Source organism: Gavialis gangeticus, unplaced genomic scaffold (assembly GCF_001723915.1).
Source record: "Gavialis gangeticus isolate Ggan-Ray unplaced genomic scaffold, GavGan_comp1, whole genome shotgun sequence".
NCBI classification, from domain to species: Eukaryota; Metazoa; Chordata; order Crocodylia; family Gavialidae; genus Gavialis; species Gavialis gangeticus.
The window spans coordinates 17,283,001-17,303,589 of NW_017729000.1; the positions used below are offsets into that span (position 1 = coordinate 17,283,001).

The window sequence follows — 20,589 nt, forward strand, 5'->3', positions numbered from 1 at the left end:
GGGGTGGGGTTGTCCCCCCAGCAAACCTACACCCCATCTCTCCTGCTCCTCTGCCAACAGAGCAGACTTGCTCGGGTCCGGCACCGGAGAATGCTGATAAAATCAGCTGCACCCCGAGTGGTTTGTGGGATGGGCATTGAGGGGAATGGCTGGTCAGAAGAGGAAGGGGGGGCAAAAATAGACCAGTGCTGGGGGGAGGAAAGAGTGAAAAGAGCAGCTCTGGAGCTGGGGCCACTAGTGGTTGGGTTTTCACAGCCCCAGGGCAGGGCAGGCAAAACGGACAGAGTTTCCATGCACCAGTCTGACCTAAATCAAATGAGTCTGATACTATGTAGATCCAGGTTTTTCCTACACTGGGCTCTCCAATTTTTAGACCAGTTTGTGTCCATGGAACTTGTACACAATTACAGGTTTAGACTGATTGCTGGTCACTGAGACTGGGTCTGTAAGCGTATGGTCGGCACTAAGATGAGCTAAGTTTAAGTTGGGCGGCCAGTTTGAACCTGACTTAACCTCCCCAAATATCTGTACTTAGCCTAAAAGCAAAATCTCATCCAGAGCCTTGACTGGAACTCATGATTCCTTGCGTGGCTGTTTCTATGGTGTCAGCAAACAACTATGAACTCCTCCGGCCTGTATATCATCGGTCCATATAAAGGATGGCACCTAACACAAGTGAAAAGGCCTGTGCAGGGGATCTAGAAGTCTGAATTCTTCTGATAATCCAAAGGGGAGTCAGTTGATACTTAAAAAAATATGTCACACACGTGCACACTCCCTTCTCTCTTTTCAGGTTTTAAAGTGAAGCACTCAAAAGCCAGGAAATGCCAGTATTTCCTGTGCAGCCTACATTGGCCCCCCTTCATTATGATACTGGCATTAATTCCATAGTTGCTTTTTATTTTTTCCACAGAACCTCTGTCTCATCCAGTGTACCAGACTGAGGCTCTACAGGCTTACACATAATATCATTAAACACACATTACAGTAGCATCCAAAGGTCCCGGTTAAGTCCCATTCTATATAGTACAGTACAAGCTTATATTACAGTCTGGCCTAGCTTCGTTACACACATGGGCACACGAATTCTAGCAGCAGCATGTATATCATTTATAGGACGGTATATGATGATCCTGGAAATGGTTGCTATAACACTTAAAGGGTTTGCTGGCGGCTGTCTCATGAATTCAGGCCTCAAAAAACACACAGAAGTGTGGAGCCGAGAGACTGTGAATGCTTCCTTTCATAAGAACCTTTGTCCCAGTTTCTGGATTTGAAAGCAAAGACTGCGCTGGGTCTGGTGCCAATATGCCGAGGTGAACTACTCATGGAATATCTGTGTGCTCTCCAACGGAATAGCGAGGTGCTAATAATGGCAACTTACCTCTGCTTGATACTTCTGCTAAGTAAATTTATTACCTCACTACATCACAGTAGACATAGCGCTCTGTTATAAAATCCTCCTGTATTTACAGGGCAAAAAGCCTAAGACTACAGGCCTTACTATTCGCTTACAAGATTTATCATCAACTAAGCAAAACTCAAAAAACACAATGAATAATTCAGCCACTCCTGTAATACTGGCATTTAACCCTTGCTGAGCAGGAGGTTAAATTTAGTCATACAGGGCACGTCTAAACGTGTCAATATGGTGACGTTGTTTCTGCACCGTGATTTAGTACTTCCTTTTGGAAGTATGAAATCATGGTGCAGTAACAAACCATACTGTGCTATCCGTGCAGTGCACGGTTATTTTTAGCAGCTACTTTGCCGTAGTGGCGCGCTATATTGGACGCTACGGTACCATAGTGCTTTGCTACAGTGACATAATGTCATGTGTAGATGCACCCATATAAACTGGTTGTTGAACAAATCTCTATTTTTATCTTATCATTGCTTCTAAGCTATCTGCAATGACGTTTTTGGGCATTAAAGTAAAAAATGCCTTATTTTGCTCCAGGAGAACAAAGACTCCAGAAAAGCTACTCCCATCATGTCTCAATTTATCATGAATATTCAGCTTATCTGGAAATGGGTCACATGCATGGGCCTGGGAATTATAAGAAAAATCTTTCTACCTGACTATAGCATGCAAGAGATGCATAGCTAAACATAATGAGGGGGAGGGTGGTTGCCAGCAAGATGACTGGTTACAAGCTATAACATCAAATAGCTTGTATCTGATGGCTGAAAGGGCTGCCTGTTGTGTGGCCCTGCCCCTCTCCACCAATCAGCAACAAGAGGTGGGGCTGCATGATAGACAGCCCTCACAGGCAATCAGCAACGAGGGGCAGGGCCACCAGGGCCCTTTGACTAGAGGCATGGGGATGCCACCATGATCAGCCTGTGAAAATGGATGATAGAAGCACAGTGATCAATAGGGATACAACACAGAAAGTGACCATGGTTAAGAATGCATGTGTGCTGCTTTACATTAATATAATTTTGTTCCTTAATTTAATCTCCAGCATAATGCAGACCATAAATTTAACCCAGCCTGTAATTTCTTAGCACCCCCTTTAGAAAGATCCAAAAGTAGGATTTAATGACTTCAAGTTAAGATAAATCTCCTACGTTTTCTAGGTAAGTTGCCCCAGTGGTTAAATCCCTTTTGGTGTTAAAAATCTGCACCTTTCTAGCACCCAAGTAGGACTTGCAAATATATTCCCACCTGATCCCACTCCTGCTCCTCCCCCCCACCCACCATTTTGACCTTCCTTATTTATGAAAAAAATCTTCTTCCTAATCCAGCCCTCTGGAGGCAATTTGAAGGAACCAAAGCATTTCAGCTGTACTTACAGTTAATCACTTTTCCCATTTAGCTTTCATTCACCTAGAGTTGCCCTACTGTACTGGCACTTGCTTGCACAATTTTTTCGAAGGATTTTGTTAACACATACCTAGCTGCACCCAGCAGTTTATGGAATTCCAGGCTTGCAGATCAGCATGCTTTTCAAAGAGTTACAATTTTTAATCTTGAAACAAAACTGCCTGCATGCAACCTTCTGAATATACAGTTTGCAATTTAGCATGAGGCAGATTCAATCTGATGATGTATTCAGTTATATAGGTCAGAAGCAGTCTCCCTCAATGGTGCCAAACTACCAATGCTACAAGTATGGTACTTTAATTCAGCAAGGTATACTCATTTTTTGGCTTTAGCTCTGGGTAATAATATTAAAGTAATACGTTCCCCCCCACAGCCCCAATCTCAAGTTAGAAAGTGGCATCCTTCACATTTATATTGTAATTGTCTACTTACTTGTAGAAAGAAGCAGCAGGGTTTTCATGCAGAGATATTCTTCATATGAAACTTGAAGCCGTGATAGCTCCCCAGCAACCATAAGCATATTTTTGCACTGTTCATACATACACGGCAGGCTCATTCTCTGTCTTAGAAATTAAAACATAAAAAAATCAAGTAAGAAAGGTGTCTAGCTTCCCATATTTTCATGAGGAAGATGGGCACTGAGAGAAGGGCTGAAAAACTACTGTCCATACTAAACATCCAGCAAAAGACTTCGCTTTCAATTGCTGAATTCATGTGGGACTGATATCCCTTAGGCCTGTGTGAAGCGTAAAGTATTCACTTCAGATTCGGATTCAGCGATTTGGAGGGACAGTGATTTGAATCACTGTCCCAATTCAATCTGGCCGAATCTGAAAATATTCGGCCATAGACTATACAGGCAGGCAGCGCTGGTAGGAGCAGCTGGGGGAGCAGCTGGGCAAGCCCTGGCTTGAGCCGGCAACCAACAATGCAGGAATAACGTGAACTGAGATAAGCAATAGGATGATGCAGCTGATAGAAAGAAACACAATCTGTTTTAAACTTAGTATGAACAAATCTGTATAAAAGCCTAGAAAAATCTTTGGTTTCAAATGCACATTGCTATACAATTTCCTTCAAAGAATAAGACTATTATATTGCTGGAAGCCTATATAGCCCTGGAAACTCTAGCACAGGGCTGCCCAACTTCTAAGGGTCCAGGCAGCACAAGCTGGGGCCACACACCACATGAACAGCACCAGCAGCAGCCACAGTCCTCCTAGGCTGCATGCCCCATGCACACGCAGGCAGACTCCTTCCACACCATTGTACTACGGGTGCATGTGTGGGTGCTCCCCTCCTCTACTGCACCACCCATGCATGCGGGCGACATCCACCTTGCTTCACCGAGCACATAGGTGCTCCCCTGCATCTCCACCTCACCTTTTTCTCCCTGTCATATCCCCTGTGGCGGTGTACTGCAGGGTGCTCTGGGCTGCCAGTTACCCCAGCACCATGGCCTGTATTGTGCTGTGCAGGGCTGGCCCCTGGGGCAAGGGCATGCAGCAGAAGCTGGGGGAGGACCAGGGAGTCCTGAGCCCCTGGCTGTTGCTGAAGCCAGAGTAAGAGGGGCAGTGGCAGCCAGGCAGGAGCCTGGGAGCGACGCGTTACCCACCCACTGTGGGCCACATGTGGTATGCAGGCCAATCTGTTGGATAGCCCTGCTCTAGCATAACACCAGAATGTAATGGCCCAGCAGGAGCTGAAAGAATACACAGTACACTTAAAATGCAACAGGCCACATTAAGACAGGAAATAAACATTAGGACGTTCAGCTGTTCTGCAGACACTTGGCATAAAACTAAACGTACTCTATTTGGCTAATTTTCTGCTGTCCAATTCAGGTTGTATCAAAAGGCATTTTAAACAGTAATTTAAACTCATTCCATGACAAGGCTCAGCAGTTTTCCTCATGTAAAATATTTACATGAGGAAAATTACCATTTCTGGGCAGAAGGTTAAAATAAATATTATGAAATGGGCATGTTATTTATTTCCATCTATTATAAATGCACGCATCAACACATGGCTGAATGAGTGTACAAAGCCATACACAAAATCTAAAATTGCCAAAACGAAGCAAAATGCAGTCCCCCAAAACACACCCCACCTTCTTTCACACAGGTCTGAGTAAACAGATGAGCTTTGCACTGTGTCCTGAAGGGCAACAACTCAGGCTGTGTCAGAATAACAGCGAAGCTAATTCAGTGAATAGTCCACAAAACTAGAAAACAGTCTGGGAACGGGTCCCAGACATTCCACTCGGAAAGCTCCTGGCGAGAGCGCATCAGATGATCTCAGCTGCCACACTGATGCATGGGGGAGGGAAGGTGGTAAAAAAAGGGCCGCCTTCAAGTGATACAGAAAGGAACCAATGTGAAGTCAGGCAGGACTCCTGAGTTCTTCACTAGCTCTACCTTTATTTGCTGTGTGGCTCTATGTAAGCCATTTAACAGAGTTGTGAGTTAATTTATCCGCAATTAACCTGGATTTTATTCTTAACAACAGTGTCTCATGTTTTAATTTTTGAAAATTCTTGAAAAGCAGCACCAGTCAGAAGAGAAAAGGATGAATTATATTATAATGGACACACAAAAAAGCAGAGGTCTGAGAAAGTATATCATCCCAGTCAGACTAGTAGTAGAGAAGTCCACAGCGTATGGCAGGATAACTACAGGTTGGCTGCTCTGCGATTACAGTGTAATTAAACTGCTGTTTTACTTTGCAGTGTGTCATTAGCACCATTCTATAAGTGGAGGGTTAACTAGACAGCTGATTCACTTATTCCTTGGACAATATTCTTGCTTTGGTGGAGATTTTAAAGCTAGCCTGTGCTGGGTCACTTTCCTGTTTCTTATGAATCAAATATTCCTTAACCTTTTGATCAGCTACAGTATAAAGGAACACAATGGGATGTTCCTTAACAATCAAGCATCACAGTGTTTATAGTCAGCTGCCAATCTCATGCTGTTCACCAATTAGCCCAGAAAAGTAGTACGCTGTATGCTTCAAACAACAAAATGATGGGCCACTCTCCAAAAGCAAAAATGGGATATTAACCAGTGGATGACTACAGCTACTGACTGCCCAATATGATCATTAACACAAAATACATTAATACCAATAGGAAACCCCAGCTCTCACTGTATATACAGCTATCCAGTGAGTACTAAATTATACATCTACTTTTCTGTATGAGGTTACAGCATCTGGATGTCATATTTACTATGTCTAGTAAAAACATATGTGCTCCTAATAATAAGATAACTTAGTTACTCAGACTATAATGTTCTCTTTTAAAAATTATTCAGCATTCTGGAAATCACCTTTACACAGAAAATACAAATTGAGTTAAAGGCTACAAAAATTTATACTTCAAAGGCACATAAGGTTTTCATGGGATGCAATAAGGTGATAAAAGCATATGCTTTTCAGATTCTGGTATGAGTCACTTGGTTCTATTAAATCTATGGAAGATTAAAATCAGTAAACAAAATACCAGTCACTCTGAACAACAAAGTCTGCTGATCCCACAGTTGGGAGTTGAAAATATATATTTTGAAGAGAAACAGTTTTAGGAAAAAGAAAACTGTTAAAAGCATTTCCTCTCAAACATAACACAGGTTTATTCTTTTTTCACTTAATTAAAGGCAGTACCAATGCTTCTTAGTGCATATAACAACACTGTAGGGACAAATGAAAAAGAGGTGTAGCCTCAGACCTATGCACAGAGAACTTCTGAGGTGGTGAGCTGGGTAAGAGAAGACTTGCAGCAGTTGTGCTATACACCAGTTTCTGGGAACAACATGGTTTGAAACTGTTTATGTACAACTGGAATGCCTTTTCTCAAAGATAAGAGCTGAAATCCATTAATGCTGGCTCTAATATAAAATGTCTATAAAAAATTGTGGTAATTATGATGCAGTATTATTCAATAAAGGCTTTTACAGTCCCCCAAATACTAAAATAAGGCCTGGAGTTTCAGATACATTGGGATTCCAAGCTTCCTTCCACCTTTTGTTTTTTTTCAGGTTTCAGGATGTAAAATGATGGAAACTGAAAATTAAAATATTAATCTGGCAAAGAGTACAGATCCCAAATGGGAATAAGTGTGAGTGGGAAGAAATGGCTACTTTATGCACTAGGAGACTAACCCATGTTTAGTCAATTCAATGGGAATTTCTCTTGCTGTGTACATGAGTTCAAATAATCTGGAAGTATTCTCCCAGTTTTGTTCTTCTGGTAGAAAAACTTATCCAGAGATGCCTGAACAGACGTTTGAATGCTGAGCTCTTGAAGAGTAGAGAAGCTGCACAGCCAGGGGACTGTCTCTCTGGAAGGAAGGGAGGGGTGGGGAGGGCCTTGAGAGCAAAGCACTCTGGGATGCTGGAGAACTATGCTGTGTCTCTGCGCATATGTTCATAGATGTTCGCTCTCCCAGCAGAGTTTCCCAGGAGACTTAATCCTGGTTGTTTCCAAAATGTGTTACTTCTGGAACAGACATTTTTACTCCGGGAGAAAAATTCTGAACATCTGTAAACTCATGGCTTCCCCTGGGCGAACAATGACTCTGCCAGGAGGAACTGAATGTCTCTATATGATCTCTGTTGACTTCACAGAAAACTGGATCAGGCTACAATGTAACCAGCTTCTCATTTAGAGCTTCCTTTCTCTTTTGCTTAAAATTTACCACCATCAGCTTGAATGGGATCTCTAAAAATCAGGAGCTCAGGTGAAAGTCTTTGGCCCTATTGCATTCCTGCACAAATGGAGCACTGCCTCAATGAGAAGCTACTGACTTCCTTGTTCTGCCTTACCAAACGAACAGTATGCTAGTCTGGCTACAGAATCTAGATATAGCTGTTTCGCTGATGAAGGCTGGGGAAGGTTTTGGGTTTCTTAAAATTTTTTTAAGAAGATAAAGACAGAACCCCTCCACCAGAAAACAACAAAGCAAAAATTTTAAAAAGCATATTTTACAGATAGAAATAAAATACATGTACGCACACATGGAATATCTGAGTGTACTATTTTCTACTTTTATTGATGTTTTGTAAAAAAATCTTTAGTTTTTGGAACAGCAGTTTTTATTCTCAGAGCTCCAGTTATTGTTACTGATCAATCTTTGGAACTAAAACGTTTACTTATACATGGTCCTTAATCATACATAAAAAATATTTCACTTATGATGAAGCAGTCTGTGACTATTTAATAGAGACAACAGTGTCGTGTTCTCATTTTATATCTTATATTATTTTTGGTTCTGTCCACAAGTCACACAGTTGATAATACATTGCAATTGATCCTACAGCCGATTCGCAGTGCAAAATACAAAAAAATAAAATAAAATGTTGCTAAATTCTTTTCTGCCATTTTAAAATAATCTTTGGTTTTTAATAACCTTACAGTTTTTAAATAACATTCTTAATAACCTCTCTCATGCTGTGTTTTGCAGCAAGCTATGACACTGACAAACCCAGGAAGTGGTTTGCTGCTAGCACCATCATCTTACTGTAAGGAAGGCACAAAAGAAAGGAAGTGACAAGAAAGAAGTATGATCAGAAGATGTGTGTCTGTCTGGTTCCCTGATTGAAGTGGCCGGTAATAAAGCCTTTTATAAACAGTCTAACGCAGCATGTCATTTCTGACCAAAAATGCTCTCTGCAGATTCCTCCCTCACCCGATCAAGTATCTCCAAATTACTTAACTGTAACAGTGTGACTGTTAACAATGTTCACTGCCAATAAACTATTTTAAAATGCTGGCTGACTTCAAACAGAAGGGGAAAATATGTTAACATGTACTTCAGATTTCTCAGGTTTTCATACACTAGAATTAATTTTAGCAAAATACATGTAAAAAATGACTGTCAAGCCAGACATGTCTAGAAACTGCAGCTATGCAGATACCTTTACAATATCATAAAGTATGTTATGGTGTTGTTTTGCATAAAAGCAGGCTTTCTCCCTTGAGAGCCAGACAATCAACTGGATCCCTGCTCTATTCCAGCTCTCTTTACTGTTGCTCCAGTGACTGTAAAGTTGAAGAAATAATTGAATGAAGGGAATTTAGTTTTTAGGACTGTGAATTGAGAGTCAATAGAAATACTGTGTTTTGCCACAGTTTCCCTTTGTACCCTCAGTTAAGTTGAGTAACTTCTCTATTACTTCCCATTAAGAAAACTGGAATACTACTTTTATTCAAAGGGGAGGGTAAAATTAACCATCTGTGAAGTATTATTTAGGTGAGAGGCATACATATACTAAGAAAAGTATTTATTACTTTCATAGGTATTCCACGATGATCATTGCATGTGACATAAATACTAAGTTTATTACATAATAAATCTCTGAATCCATGGGATGAACCTTTTTTTCCAGCTTTGTACAACTGAATTGCTATAACCATACATGGGGTAGCATGTGTAACTCAGCAAGGTCTTGCCAATTCTAGTGATTTTTTATCCTCATTTATGCAATGCAAGTCACCGGGTTAAAGAAAAGGAAAGACTTTCACTTGAAATAATAATATGGATATGGGGAAGAATGGACAATTCTATTTTAATTGGGTGAAAAAATGAAGCAGGAGGAAATTTGTCCGTGTAAGTTAAATTAAAAAAGATGAGACCAAAGAAAGATTAACTCTGTTGCTGTCACTGGGAAATGTGCAAGTAAGGAATGGGGGAGGAGGGGGGTATGAAAATGTTTGCATACTTTATGCATATTTCACCAGATAAAAAGACTACGCAACTTGTATTGCTGTATCTTTGTCTTCCCTTGTTAGAGTTCTGAAATTATTACAGGGGAAGTCAGAGATCTGCTGCAGAATTCCAGTGGGTTAGTATTGAACTAAAGGCCTACAGTAGCATTTGGGGATGCTGTGTTCCTGGAGATACCATTTGTGTATGACTTGTAAAGAAGTGTCCCTAACCAACTGTAACTATTAAAAATCCAAAAGCACTTTTTGCAGGTATTGAGGTATTACTTACAGCATTGTCGCCAAAATCCCATCACTGCAATTATTCTGGTATAGTTATTACATTGGGTCTACAGGGCACAAAATTGCCCTTCTAGTTTCAATACAATATTCTCAATTTTTTGTTTTATAATTCCTTGTTGCTTTTATGAGCTATGAGTTGCTACATTTTACTCAGAATTAGCTGTATTTAACTGGTGAGTGAAACATGGGAAATTACAGCTAGAAAGGTAATTTAAAGGATTGTAAACCACACTGAAAAACAGTAAGTTAGAATGTAAGTGCTAAATAAACCTTAAGCACAATGCCACTAACCCGATATTAATTTCTCAATATAAAGGCTTTACTTAGAGTTAATGACATCTAACTTGGACCAAAAAAATACCATAATTAAAATAGAATATGCACCTAGATTAATAATGTTTAAGAATTAGGTTGCAAAAGTATTGCTCTTAAACTGTTAGCTCCTTGGAGCAGTGACATGGTCTTACTCATAAAGCTTTATGTATATTTAAACCACTGTAATAAGTAATAGCAGACTTCTCAGGTAAAACATTCTATGCCCCAATTTAGTACATTAGGAAGCATAAATCCTATTAGCACAGCCAGAATAATTAATTTTTACTATTTCTGCCACATGAAGGCATTAGCTATTCCACAAAGACATATTCTAAACGTTTAATGCATGAAAGACCCGAGAAGAGTAAAAATCCAATGCTTTTGCTATGTTATTACTCTAAAGCAGGGTTTCCCAACTGGTGTGTTGTCAGGCACGTCCAGGTGTGCCACAGCATTTTGGGCTGGAGCCACGCCCCCCACCTGCTACTGCTGCGGACACAGACAGACAGGGAGCATGGCTCCAGCCAGGCAAAGAGCATGGCTTCAGCCCAAAATGCTGTCCAGCTAGCCGCACACCATCCCTCCCCGTCGGCATCTAGCTGACACCCCCCCACATCCAGTGTCCCACGGTGCTTTTTGATTAGGTAAGTGTGCCGTGGGGTGAAAAAGGTTGGGAAATGCTGCTCTAAAGAACCAAATCAAGTTCACAGTGGGCAAGACAAATATTTAGACAAGCAATGAAATGGAATGGAAAAGATTTCTTTGGCATGTTAGTTTTCAGATCTATACTACTTTCCAAACACTAAAGTCTCAAACCACCCAGGGACATCCCTAATTTGATGATGGAAAAATTGACACAAAGTTCTGCTCTCCCAAAAAATCAAAAGCCTTGTTGCAAGAACTGGTCCTAATTATGTTGCCTAAGGCACTGATTCCCATGGTGTGGTTCAGGAGGCCATGGCAGGTGGTCCATAACTTGGCCCTGGATAGCACTATGCCTGGCATGCCTCCACAGTGGTCTGAATTAGAACTTCGATGGCAAGGTTATATGAGGAAGTCTCTGCAAAATGGTGAGCGTTAGTAGCCGCGCTCTGGTTCAAAAAATTTTGGGACCACTGGTTTAAGTTTATAAAGCAAACATGTGCCATAGCCACATATAAGATTCAGATTTCCTGTAAAGTAGTAGCAGCATCCCTTTATGTACTATGAACAATTTCAAACCATAAGATCAAGATTAGAAATCAGATCTCAGGGTATGGGCACATGAAAATGTTAGTTAGGCAAGCAAATGTGAAATTCAAGTGCAAAAATCTGAAGGAACATCAAAATGGTGTTAAACTGCAATGATCAGATGCAATTAAATTCTGCATTGTATTGATGGTGACTGCTCATATGCACATTCTCACCCTTCAATGAAAATGTTGTAAACTACCTTGCATTTACTGCAGGTAAGTGTGAATATCAGCAGTTACCACAGAGTATCTGACATGCACCCCTTAGGTTACCTCACAGTAACTTATTTCTGTACCTATAACTTCAAAAACAACAGCAAATGCCAACGAGCAAGGATGCCAACTTCCAGACATTTTCTGGCATTTCCAGAACTTTGCAAGACACTGCCATTAAAATTATCAAGATAAAATAATGTAATGGCTATATATTTTGGACTCACTCTAAATAACACTATTTCACAGTTTATATGATCCACAGGGATCATATTCTAGTTCATGAATATGAGGGAAGGCAATTCCACATTTTTCACAGTTAAAGCCTTACATTTATTTTAAGTCTAGAGGTGGTTATGTTGTCTCTCTCTCTCAAATGACTTTGGTCAGCAACCTCAGAGTGTTAGATTTTATACACTGCTTTGTGCTATCAAGTCAGTCAAGAGATTTTTAGTCAAAATGCCATAAAATACACTGTAACACAAGTAGAAATCCACAAGAATAAGAAAAAGCCAGTAGAGCAGCACAAATAATTTGTCAGCAAAAGTGATTGATAATAAAAGGAGACCTATTATAAGTTATTTTCTGGACTTAGGAGACAAATATTTATCTGTTAAAAAGCAACCAACCCCCCCCCCCCAAACCAAAAAAAAAAAAAATATATCAAACTAACAAACTACCAGAGTACACAACATGAAAAAAAAAGCTAGTGAATGAATCAGCACCCTACATCTTTTAGCCTCAGGGTCATTTGGTTAAATCTGACTAAGATCATTTTCTTTTAGTAATGCAGTAGGCTCATCCTGACCTCACAGTCATCCTGGGCATCCTAGGCAGTGATATCAACTTTAAAATCATGTGTTTAAGGAGCTGGTTTGCAGAGGCCGACTTCAATTGTAGGTGCTCAGCACTTCAAAACATCAGGACCCAGATCAACAGTATCAGAAATGCCACAAACTAATTTAATTGATCAAGACTTAGTCTATTACTATTTTTATAATGTGAAGGCATTGGAACAATCAGAATTTTACATCATTTACCCAACGTTTTTATCCTCCAGGAACAATCAAACATCTTTTTAGAATCAATTTTGTTTGAACCAATAATATCAATGATTTTAAACAAGTGATGCAGAATCCGTAATACTAAATACAGAATATTTTATTCTCCCCAAATATACACTTTTCATTTGCTTACCTACCAAGTACTCATCATCTGCTTAAAGGAAACTGGCTTTGCAGATGACTTACCAGTGTAAAAGTAAGACTGCACAATTTTGCTACCTGGTGATTTCCATTAGCTAGGATTTTAAAACAACATACTTTTACTTTAGGAAAATATTACTGAGAGCTCAAATAAAGAAGCACTCAAGATAGGAAAAATAGCTCTTATACTACTCACTCATTAATAATCAGATCTGGTGCAAAACACAGCAGATTTCCATTTGACTGCTTGTATGATCTCCATCCTAAAGCAAAAGACATCAGGAACATCCAGGAGTACTGCAAAAGGGTCATTTGGTCATCCAGATGTAAATTTCGGAAACCTGAAAAAACGCAGACGGGTGAAAAACCACCACTTTGAGTTGAAAAAGAACACTTCTTATCAGCCAGATAATCACCAAAATGAACAGAATGTTACTAATGCACAGCATTACCTTAAAATATAAAACTACGATTACTGTACAAAGATTAAATAAAAATCTGAAGGAACATCAAAATGGTGTCAAACTGCAATGATCAGATACAATTAAATTCTGCATTGATTTTCTGTTACATATTAAATAATCTGATCAAACTAAAAGTACATCTGTATGATGGAAAGTACAAAATGTATTTTTGGTGATAGGGAGGAAAAAGAGAAGAGACTGGAAAGGATGCTGTATGCGCTATCTGCAAATTCTTGCTGTTGATCAAAACAAAATGCATTTTTTAAAGAACTGCAAAACCAGCAAATTTGTAAATGTATACCAAGATGATATTCAGCTATTTAGCATACTTTAAAGAAGCTACACAAATTTTTCTACATGAAGAAATGCAATAGTAAAGCCACAGGATCCAAGGTAGTAACTCCTTTGCCAGGATTACCAACTCTGTCATAGAAGTCCTCAGACTGTCATGGAAGTTTCGAACATCATTAAATTCTTGAGCTGGTTTAAACTGGTAGACTTCCACATTTAAAAGTATACGTAATGCAGAAACTCATTCAAAGGAAGTAGCAGAAGGGGTTATACTTGCACCTTTAGAAATACATAATGTGCTCATTTCCCACCCCCTAAAATCAAGGTGCATGTCAGTCTGCCATGGAAACTGTAGAGAACTACAGATGATAGTTTAATATTAAACATTGAAAAAACATTTTTGTGTCACTGAGAGTCAGTCAATTAAAGATAGCCTGCAAAAGACAATACTGCAGTTAATGTATCCCCTAATACAGTATTTCCCAAACTTTTCCTTAGCATGCCCACATTTATGACCCCATTTCCTCAGCATGACCCCTCACTTTGAATTTGCAGGCACCCACAACCCCCCTCACTACCCACCCCCAGCCCCCTGGCCCTACTGGTGCCCTTCACTCCCAATCTGCAACCTCCCATTCTCCCTAGGTGCCCCAGGGCCAGGACCCGCAGCCCCCTGACCCCCAACCCAGCAGCACCTGAGCCCCAGCTGATGCCCACAGGAAGCAGCAGCTGCTGAGGCTGGAGTGCAGAGCTTGGATCCCTGTCCCCCCTCTCTCCTGCACCTGTCCCCTCCTCCACGGGTGACAGCCAGAGTGGACCACCTGGAGGGGGGATGTGGGCTGACCACTGCAGGCTTGGGGCTCCCTGCCCTGCTGCTCTTCCCTCAGGTCTCCGAAGTGGGGAAGAGTGCCGCACCATGACAGCATCCACTGATGTTGCGACCCCATTTGGGCTCACAACCCCCAGTTTGGGAACTGCTGCCCTAATTAGACGTTAGACTATAACTGGTTCAACTGTCCTGTGATACAATTAAGGTGATACAATTTTTACTTCTAAGTGAAATCCACTGGCCAATAAATGTCTTGACTTCAAACTTCATTCTTATTCAACAGCAGTTTCACACAGTACTTACCAATCACAGAACACAGACCACATTACTCATCAACATCAACTGCCTGTAACCTTATAGCAATATACAGAATGATCAGAAACAATGAAGATAATGAAAAAATGATGCATGTCCTAAAACTGCTTCATTGAGCACAATCAAAATGTAGGCAGCAGGCAGCCCTTAAGTTGTAGGAGTAACTTATGTGAAGTCTTGGGTATATTTAAGAAGATTTTCTTCCACGTCAAGTCCTTATTACATTTGAATTTCACACTGAATTTATTCTTCTTCTTCAGACCCTTGACATACAAAGAGGTCACTTTCCCTCAATTTTCCCAAGCATGTTTAAATTGATGTCTGGTGAATTAATATCTGCAAAATCAAATCCTCTCAACCTAATCTACTTCAAAATAAAGCACCCATCTTTATAGATTAAAAAAAAACATCCATATTGCTCATTTGGAAGAAAACCTAAGTGGTGAATCTGGTTGACCTAATGCCGTTAGATAATCAAATTAAATTCCCTAGGCAAACTAACCTAGCAGTTGTTCCTAACATTTCCGGACCAACAAACCACTGTCAATTCATGGAATTTATTATTGTCCCCTACACCCTTATCATATAACTTTTAACTGAAAACATTATAAAGGTACACAGGATCTTACAGAACACCACTATCACCAGATTGCCATTAGGAAAGAGGAATTTCCATAAGCCCTATTTTCATGTATGCTGTGCATATACATTTGAGTCTTTCTTTGTAACTCCGCACATGTTTATTTCCCTCTCTGCTTCCCACCCAAAAGATAAATCTAGCATTTTTAATGAAAGGATAATTCACGTTGTCTCTACCCCTTTCCTATGTAATATAGGAAACGACATGCCATCTGAAGACTGTATGCCATTTGGGTGGTAGACCTGTATACTGTGCCTAGAACATTCTTGGGCAATTTATGTAACTCTAGTTGGCCACTTGCTTATGAAAACAGGTGACTAATGATACTGAAAAAAGCCTCTACAGGTTTGAAAAACTTCCTTTTCATAGCTCTATCAATGCACATTGATACTCCACCTTTAAATATCACAGGTCTTTCCCAAGTCCATACAACAATACGCTGCACATAATATTTGAACCCGAGGTTTTATTTTAGTAACCCACTCTTAAAAGTAATTGGAAACTAAAAGAAAATATAAGTATGGCATTCTTTCTGAATGTATAAATGGGAGGCTTACTACAAGACTCCTTCAAGATTCCCCATATAACATACCCAACTTTGAATTAACAGCTACTGTTCCTGAAAAAAAAGAAGAAAGAAATAACCAACTTAGCAGTTTCTAGTCCAAAGCTGGAGATACCTCAGGTAAGAAGAATGGATACAGTGGAGGGAAAAAAGAGAAAATGGGTATGGAGAAGGACAGATGCAAGACGAATCAGTAAAAAAGAAAGGAATTACATAAGCAGAAGTTAGTCCACAAGTCACGAGAACCCTATTTCTAAAAATAATAATAAAGTACAGCATCATAAAGTGATGTGGAAACAGAACCAAGACTATTTTTCTTTCTCTGTTTTCAAAATATTGTTTTCTGCACACTGGGACTGAAGAGTTCACTTAGAATGACCTCATTTTGTAATCATCATAAATCAGAAACAGATTTTGGGTCTGCATTTTGTCTGTTTTGCCCTTCTCAAAGATAAGTATCTGAAACACCATTTAACACGGAAATTAGTAGGAATTTGTCCTTTAAGAAACTGAAAGAAACCACCAAATTAAAAAAGGGCAGACTAATTATTTTGCATTAAACCTTGTGACAAAATAAAGGCATTTTTATTGAACACACTTATATATTACCTGGTATTGCCTTTGCCCACTTTACTGCAGCTACCACTTGTCGTCCTCCTAACATGTTGAGAGTTGACAATATACGCCAACTTGAGTCAGGTAGCGTACTGTCATAGCCCGAATACAAAACTTCTGGTTCAATGACTTCCAGCAGGGAAACCAGGGTAGGGGTTAGCTGTGGCAGTGATGCAGGAACTATAGACTTGTTTCCAGGATTTTCAGGAGTATCTCTAACTGCTGCCACGTTGGACTGCTGAATTCCTTTTATCTTCTTCTTTGTTTTTCGAGCTAAGAAAGTGTTTAGAAAATACAGGCAAATTTAGTAAAGCAAGGAAAGCAGAGAATAACATGAGTATAGCCTAGTAAATGCTGTTTACCACTGGAATATCTTGTATTTTTATGCAAGTCAACTGCAACTTTGTAAACATTTTTTCACAGCTTTTCAGAGAAAGCTAAAATGATTTTAGAGATTTCTATGAAAGGAGAAGCCACAGTAACATTTGAAAAATACAGAATGGGTAATACGAGGCCTCATCTTGTAAACACTACTGAATGTGAACCAATGGATTTCAATGAGTGTTCAATGAGCATGACACCTACTAGAAACTGTCTGCAGGGTGGGGTATATTAGGATGTGCTAGACAAGTGGAGTATAGAAACCAGGCGGGAGAGAGGGAAAATATTGACAGTTCAGAGACAGGGAAACCATTTTTTGGAAAGTGCTGGGCAGGAAAGAGAATTTTGTCTGGCAACAACTTTTCAAAGAAATCACTGTTGTAATAATTAAACTATAAATTTCATATGCCAGATAGACAAAGCACAAGCATCACACTTGCCAGAGATGCAAATTATAATTTTGAGAGACTGTTTTACTACAATACCAGCAGGAACTGAATCTGTTTTTTGCCTTTTGACACTCCTTAATGCAGCCTGCTAAGTGGGTAGATTATTTACTATTATTTTTACAATGCTGGACTGAACTGATACATAGATTCCTTTTCCTTACATGTTGTCACTGATGTTGGCATCCCGTGGAGGCACCATAGCTACTTAATGCAATTTTGTGGAGAGAATAGGACATTTTTTACTGCTCTAATTACTGGTAATTAGAGTCTCTAATTATCACAGATTCACAACCAATGCAGATTAAAATAGAAATACAACCTAGATGAAACATGAGACTTCTTATTTAATTGTGCTGGCTCCATGATCTAGATAATTCTGAATTAATGGTTTGCTCGTGATAATCTCAATTATTATTTTGAAACTGCAATAATAGAAAGATTAAACATGCTCAGATCTGATGAGGTATGAATGACAAATTAATGCATTAGATTATCTACCTCCTTGCTATAAGAGTCTCGAAGTTTTAACTTCAGTAATTTTTTAATTAGGTTGCTTCTCTTTCAACTTTTAGTAATTTGAGTTTCTCAAGAACACAGTTAAGTTTCTCAGAGTGTCTATCAGAAGTAAAATAATATTACATTTAAAAACATATCACTCCCATAAGGAACAAAATCCAATTTAAGGAATTATATTGGTGTACAATTCAATTATGTTACCATGCTTACAGCATAACTAGGGGCCTTTATTGCAACTAATACATGATCAGAAAGGGTATCACATAACCAGGTGATTTGACAGTTTTGATCTTCTGGAGGAAAAAGTACCTTTTAGGACATTAAAAATATCAGTTGCACCCAAAGCTGGCAGTTATAATGTCATAAAAATAGGAAAAAAAATGTGAATGCTTAGATTTACAATGTGATGGTTGCATCTTGGCAATGAAAAAAAAGTATTTTTAAAACAGATTACAAGTAGGTTGTGAAACTACTACACATGGCTCAGAACCTCCTTGCTAATTTCTCGTGGTTTAAAAAAAAGACATCTTTCCTGTTATCTAAAAATTCCCCCCCAAAAAGCGGAGAAATTGAGGGTATTAGCACCAGTGAAGGACTGCTTGTCTGAATACATCCCCCAGCAGTATTACTTTGGTATGCTCATCAAGTATGAGCAAGGAATTTAAACTCTTTAAGTGCAATTGTTTACAGATTAGGCCCATATTGATAATCTGATTAATGAAGTTAAATTGACTATCACTGCTGGCAGTCCCTTGATATGAGGATGAAACTCTTCAAGTAAATAGAAAGGTCATCAGTTAATGACACTGACTATATGTAAAATACAAATTGTACAAAGTAAAGTAACAAGAGGACTATATCTTTTTCTACAGTCTTTCATTTCCAATACAGGCAACACCCACTTAACGTGGTTTCACTTAGCACTATTTCATTATAGCGTTCATTTAAAACTCATACCTGATTCCACTAAGCACTCAGCCAGTTCCATTATAGCACTCAGTGGTGCTATAATGGAATGAGCAAGTTTTGGTGGGTGGAATGGGGGGTGGGGAGAAGCGGTAAGTGGCAGTGAGTGGGCGGGCAAGTGTGGAGTGCTGGGCCCATGCCAGTGACCTGGGGACAGGGCCGGCCGGGGCCCAGGGCAGGGTGGCAGGAGTGTGCGGCCTGAACTGGCACGTGCTGCTGGAGCAGCTGGCAGGCAGGCAGGGGAGTGGGGCGAAGTGGCGGCGGCAGCAGTGATGAGAAGCGGTGAACAGAAGCAAGTGGGAGGGCAGGTTTGAGCACAGGGCTGGCGCCGGTGCCAGTGCCAGCCCAGGGCGGTGCAGGACTAATTATATTTATTTACATTAATTTCTACGGGAAAGTAGTTTTCACTTAGTGCAGTTCCGCTTAACGCTTGTTTTTTCCGGAACCAACTAAGACCTCTAAGCAGAGGTTGCCTATACTCCTACATGTTCCTTATTAGCGTGGGAGAGTAATAACATTTTCTGACCAGGGATTTCTGAGTTAATTGTGTCCAGTTAGATAAAAATTTAGTCCAGTTAGATAAAAATTTAGAATTAGCGTTAGATGCATTTTCCCATAACAAATTCAACAACTGTTTTTCATATCATGATTTCTTATTGCTCCAGCTGCAGAGGCATTGCTTATCCATTTCCATTTCAAGACTATATTTACAAGCTCCCTTATTCAAAATGTTCCAGCAGCAACTTTATATAATTCATCAGGCTAACCAATTAAACTGTGTAATGATACAACAACAAGAACACAGGTACTTCATTTAGGAAAAGACAGCACATTCCTGAGCACTAATTTGTTCTCCCTCACTTACCTGTTGATTCAATTACATTTTTTCCAAACCTGTCATGGACATGCTCCTCAATAAACAGTATTCATATGCCAACTTTTTAAAGCCACTTAACAGTTTTGGGAGAAAAATGTCACAATAACATTTTATCAGTGACAAAAAATACATTTTTCAAACTCTTTAATCTTTCAGGAATGATTTAGCATTTTTTCTTCAACCTTTCCCAAAATTTAAAAACGCAAATTTTCAGCTGAGCTCCAGTAACAAACACTTCCACCTCAGAGAGATATTTTTTTAAACAGTGACAGGATGAATAAGAAATAGTACTTATATATACACAGAATATTTATATGCATCGTTTAATATAAAACTAGGCAGGAAAAACTGAACTTAAATTATTTTGCAAAATTAGTACTTGATACTATCAAAAACATTAATTCCTTTTAAAGTTGAAAAATTTCAGAAATAGCCTCCACTAACAATTTTCAAGCCATTTATCCTAGTCTAATCTTAAAGCATTTCACACGTGTCTGTGCACGCATCCCCTCTCCATGTTAAAAGGGCATTATTTAGGAAGCAAAACCAAGCACACCAATGATAGGAAATTCCAGGATTAAAGATGGTCCCATTGTCATTTGACTTCAGTGGCAGTTCCCTTCTGATTCCTGCCTCACCCAGACTTTAAAATCTATCAAAGACAAGAATACCCAACTACCTGTGGAGGCAAATTTCTCACAGGATAGTCACTCCCTTCATGGGCAACTGGTGCCTCCCGCCCCACCCGCAGCCAATCCCGCTGACCGGGGCGGGGGGCTCCCCCATGGCCAAACCCACCAACCCACAAGTGGCAGCGGCATGCCGCTGGCACTTCCGGGCACACTGTTGGCACTTCATGATCAGACGCGGTGTAGGGGGACAGGACA

General features: G+C 39.7%; 1 protein-coding gene across 2 annotated transcripts in view; it reads right to left on the reverse strand.

Moving 5' to 3' along the window:
- The window catches only part of NR3C1 (nuclear receptor subfamily 3 group C member 1), a 152,532-nt gene that overhangs the window by 6,985 nt on the left and 124,958 nt on the right, over window positions 1-20,589 (reverse strand). For both annotated transcript variants that reach the window (XM_019506364.1, XM_019506363.1), the window contains exons 5-7: window positions 16,508-16,786; window positions 12,991-13,135; window positions 3,263-3,393 (exon numbers count right to left, since the gene is read on the reverse strand). In XM_019506364.1, coding sequence (XP_019361909.1) covers window positions 3,263-3,393; window positions 12,991-13,135; window positions 16,508-16,786 — 555 coding nt within the window. The remainder of the gene's footprint in view (window positions 1-3,262; window positions 3,394-12,990; window positions 13,136-16,507; window positions 16,787-20,589) is intronic.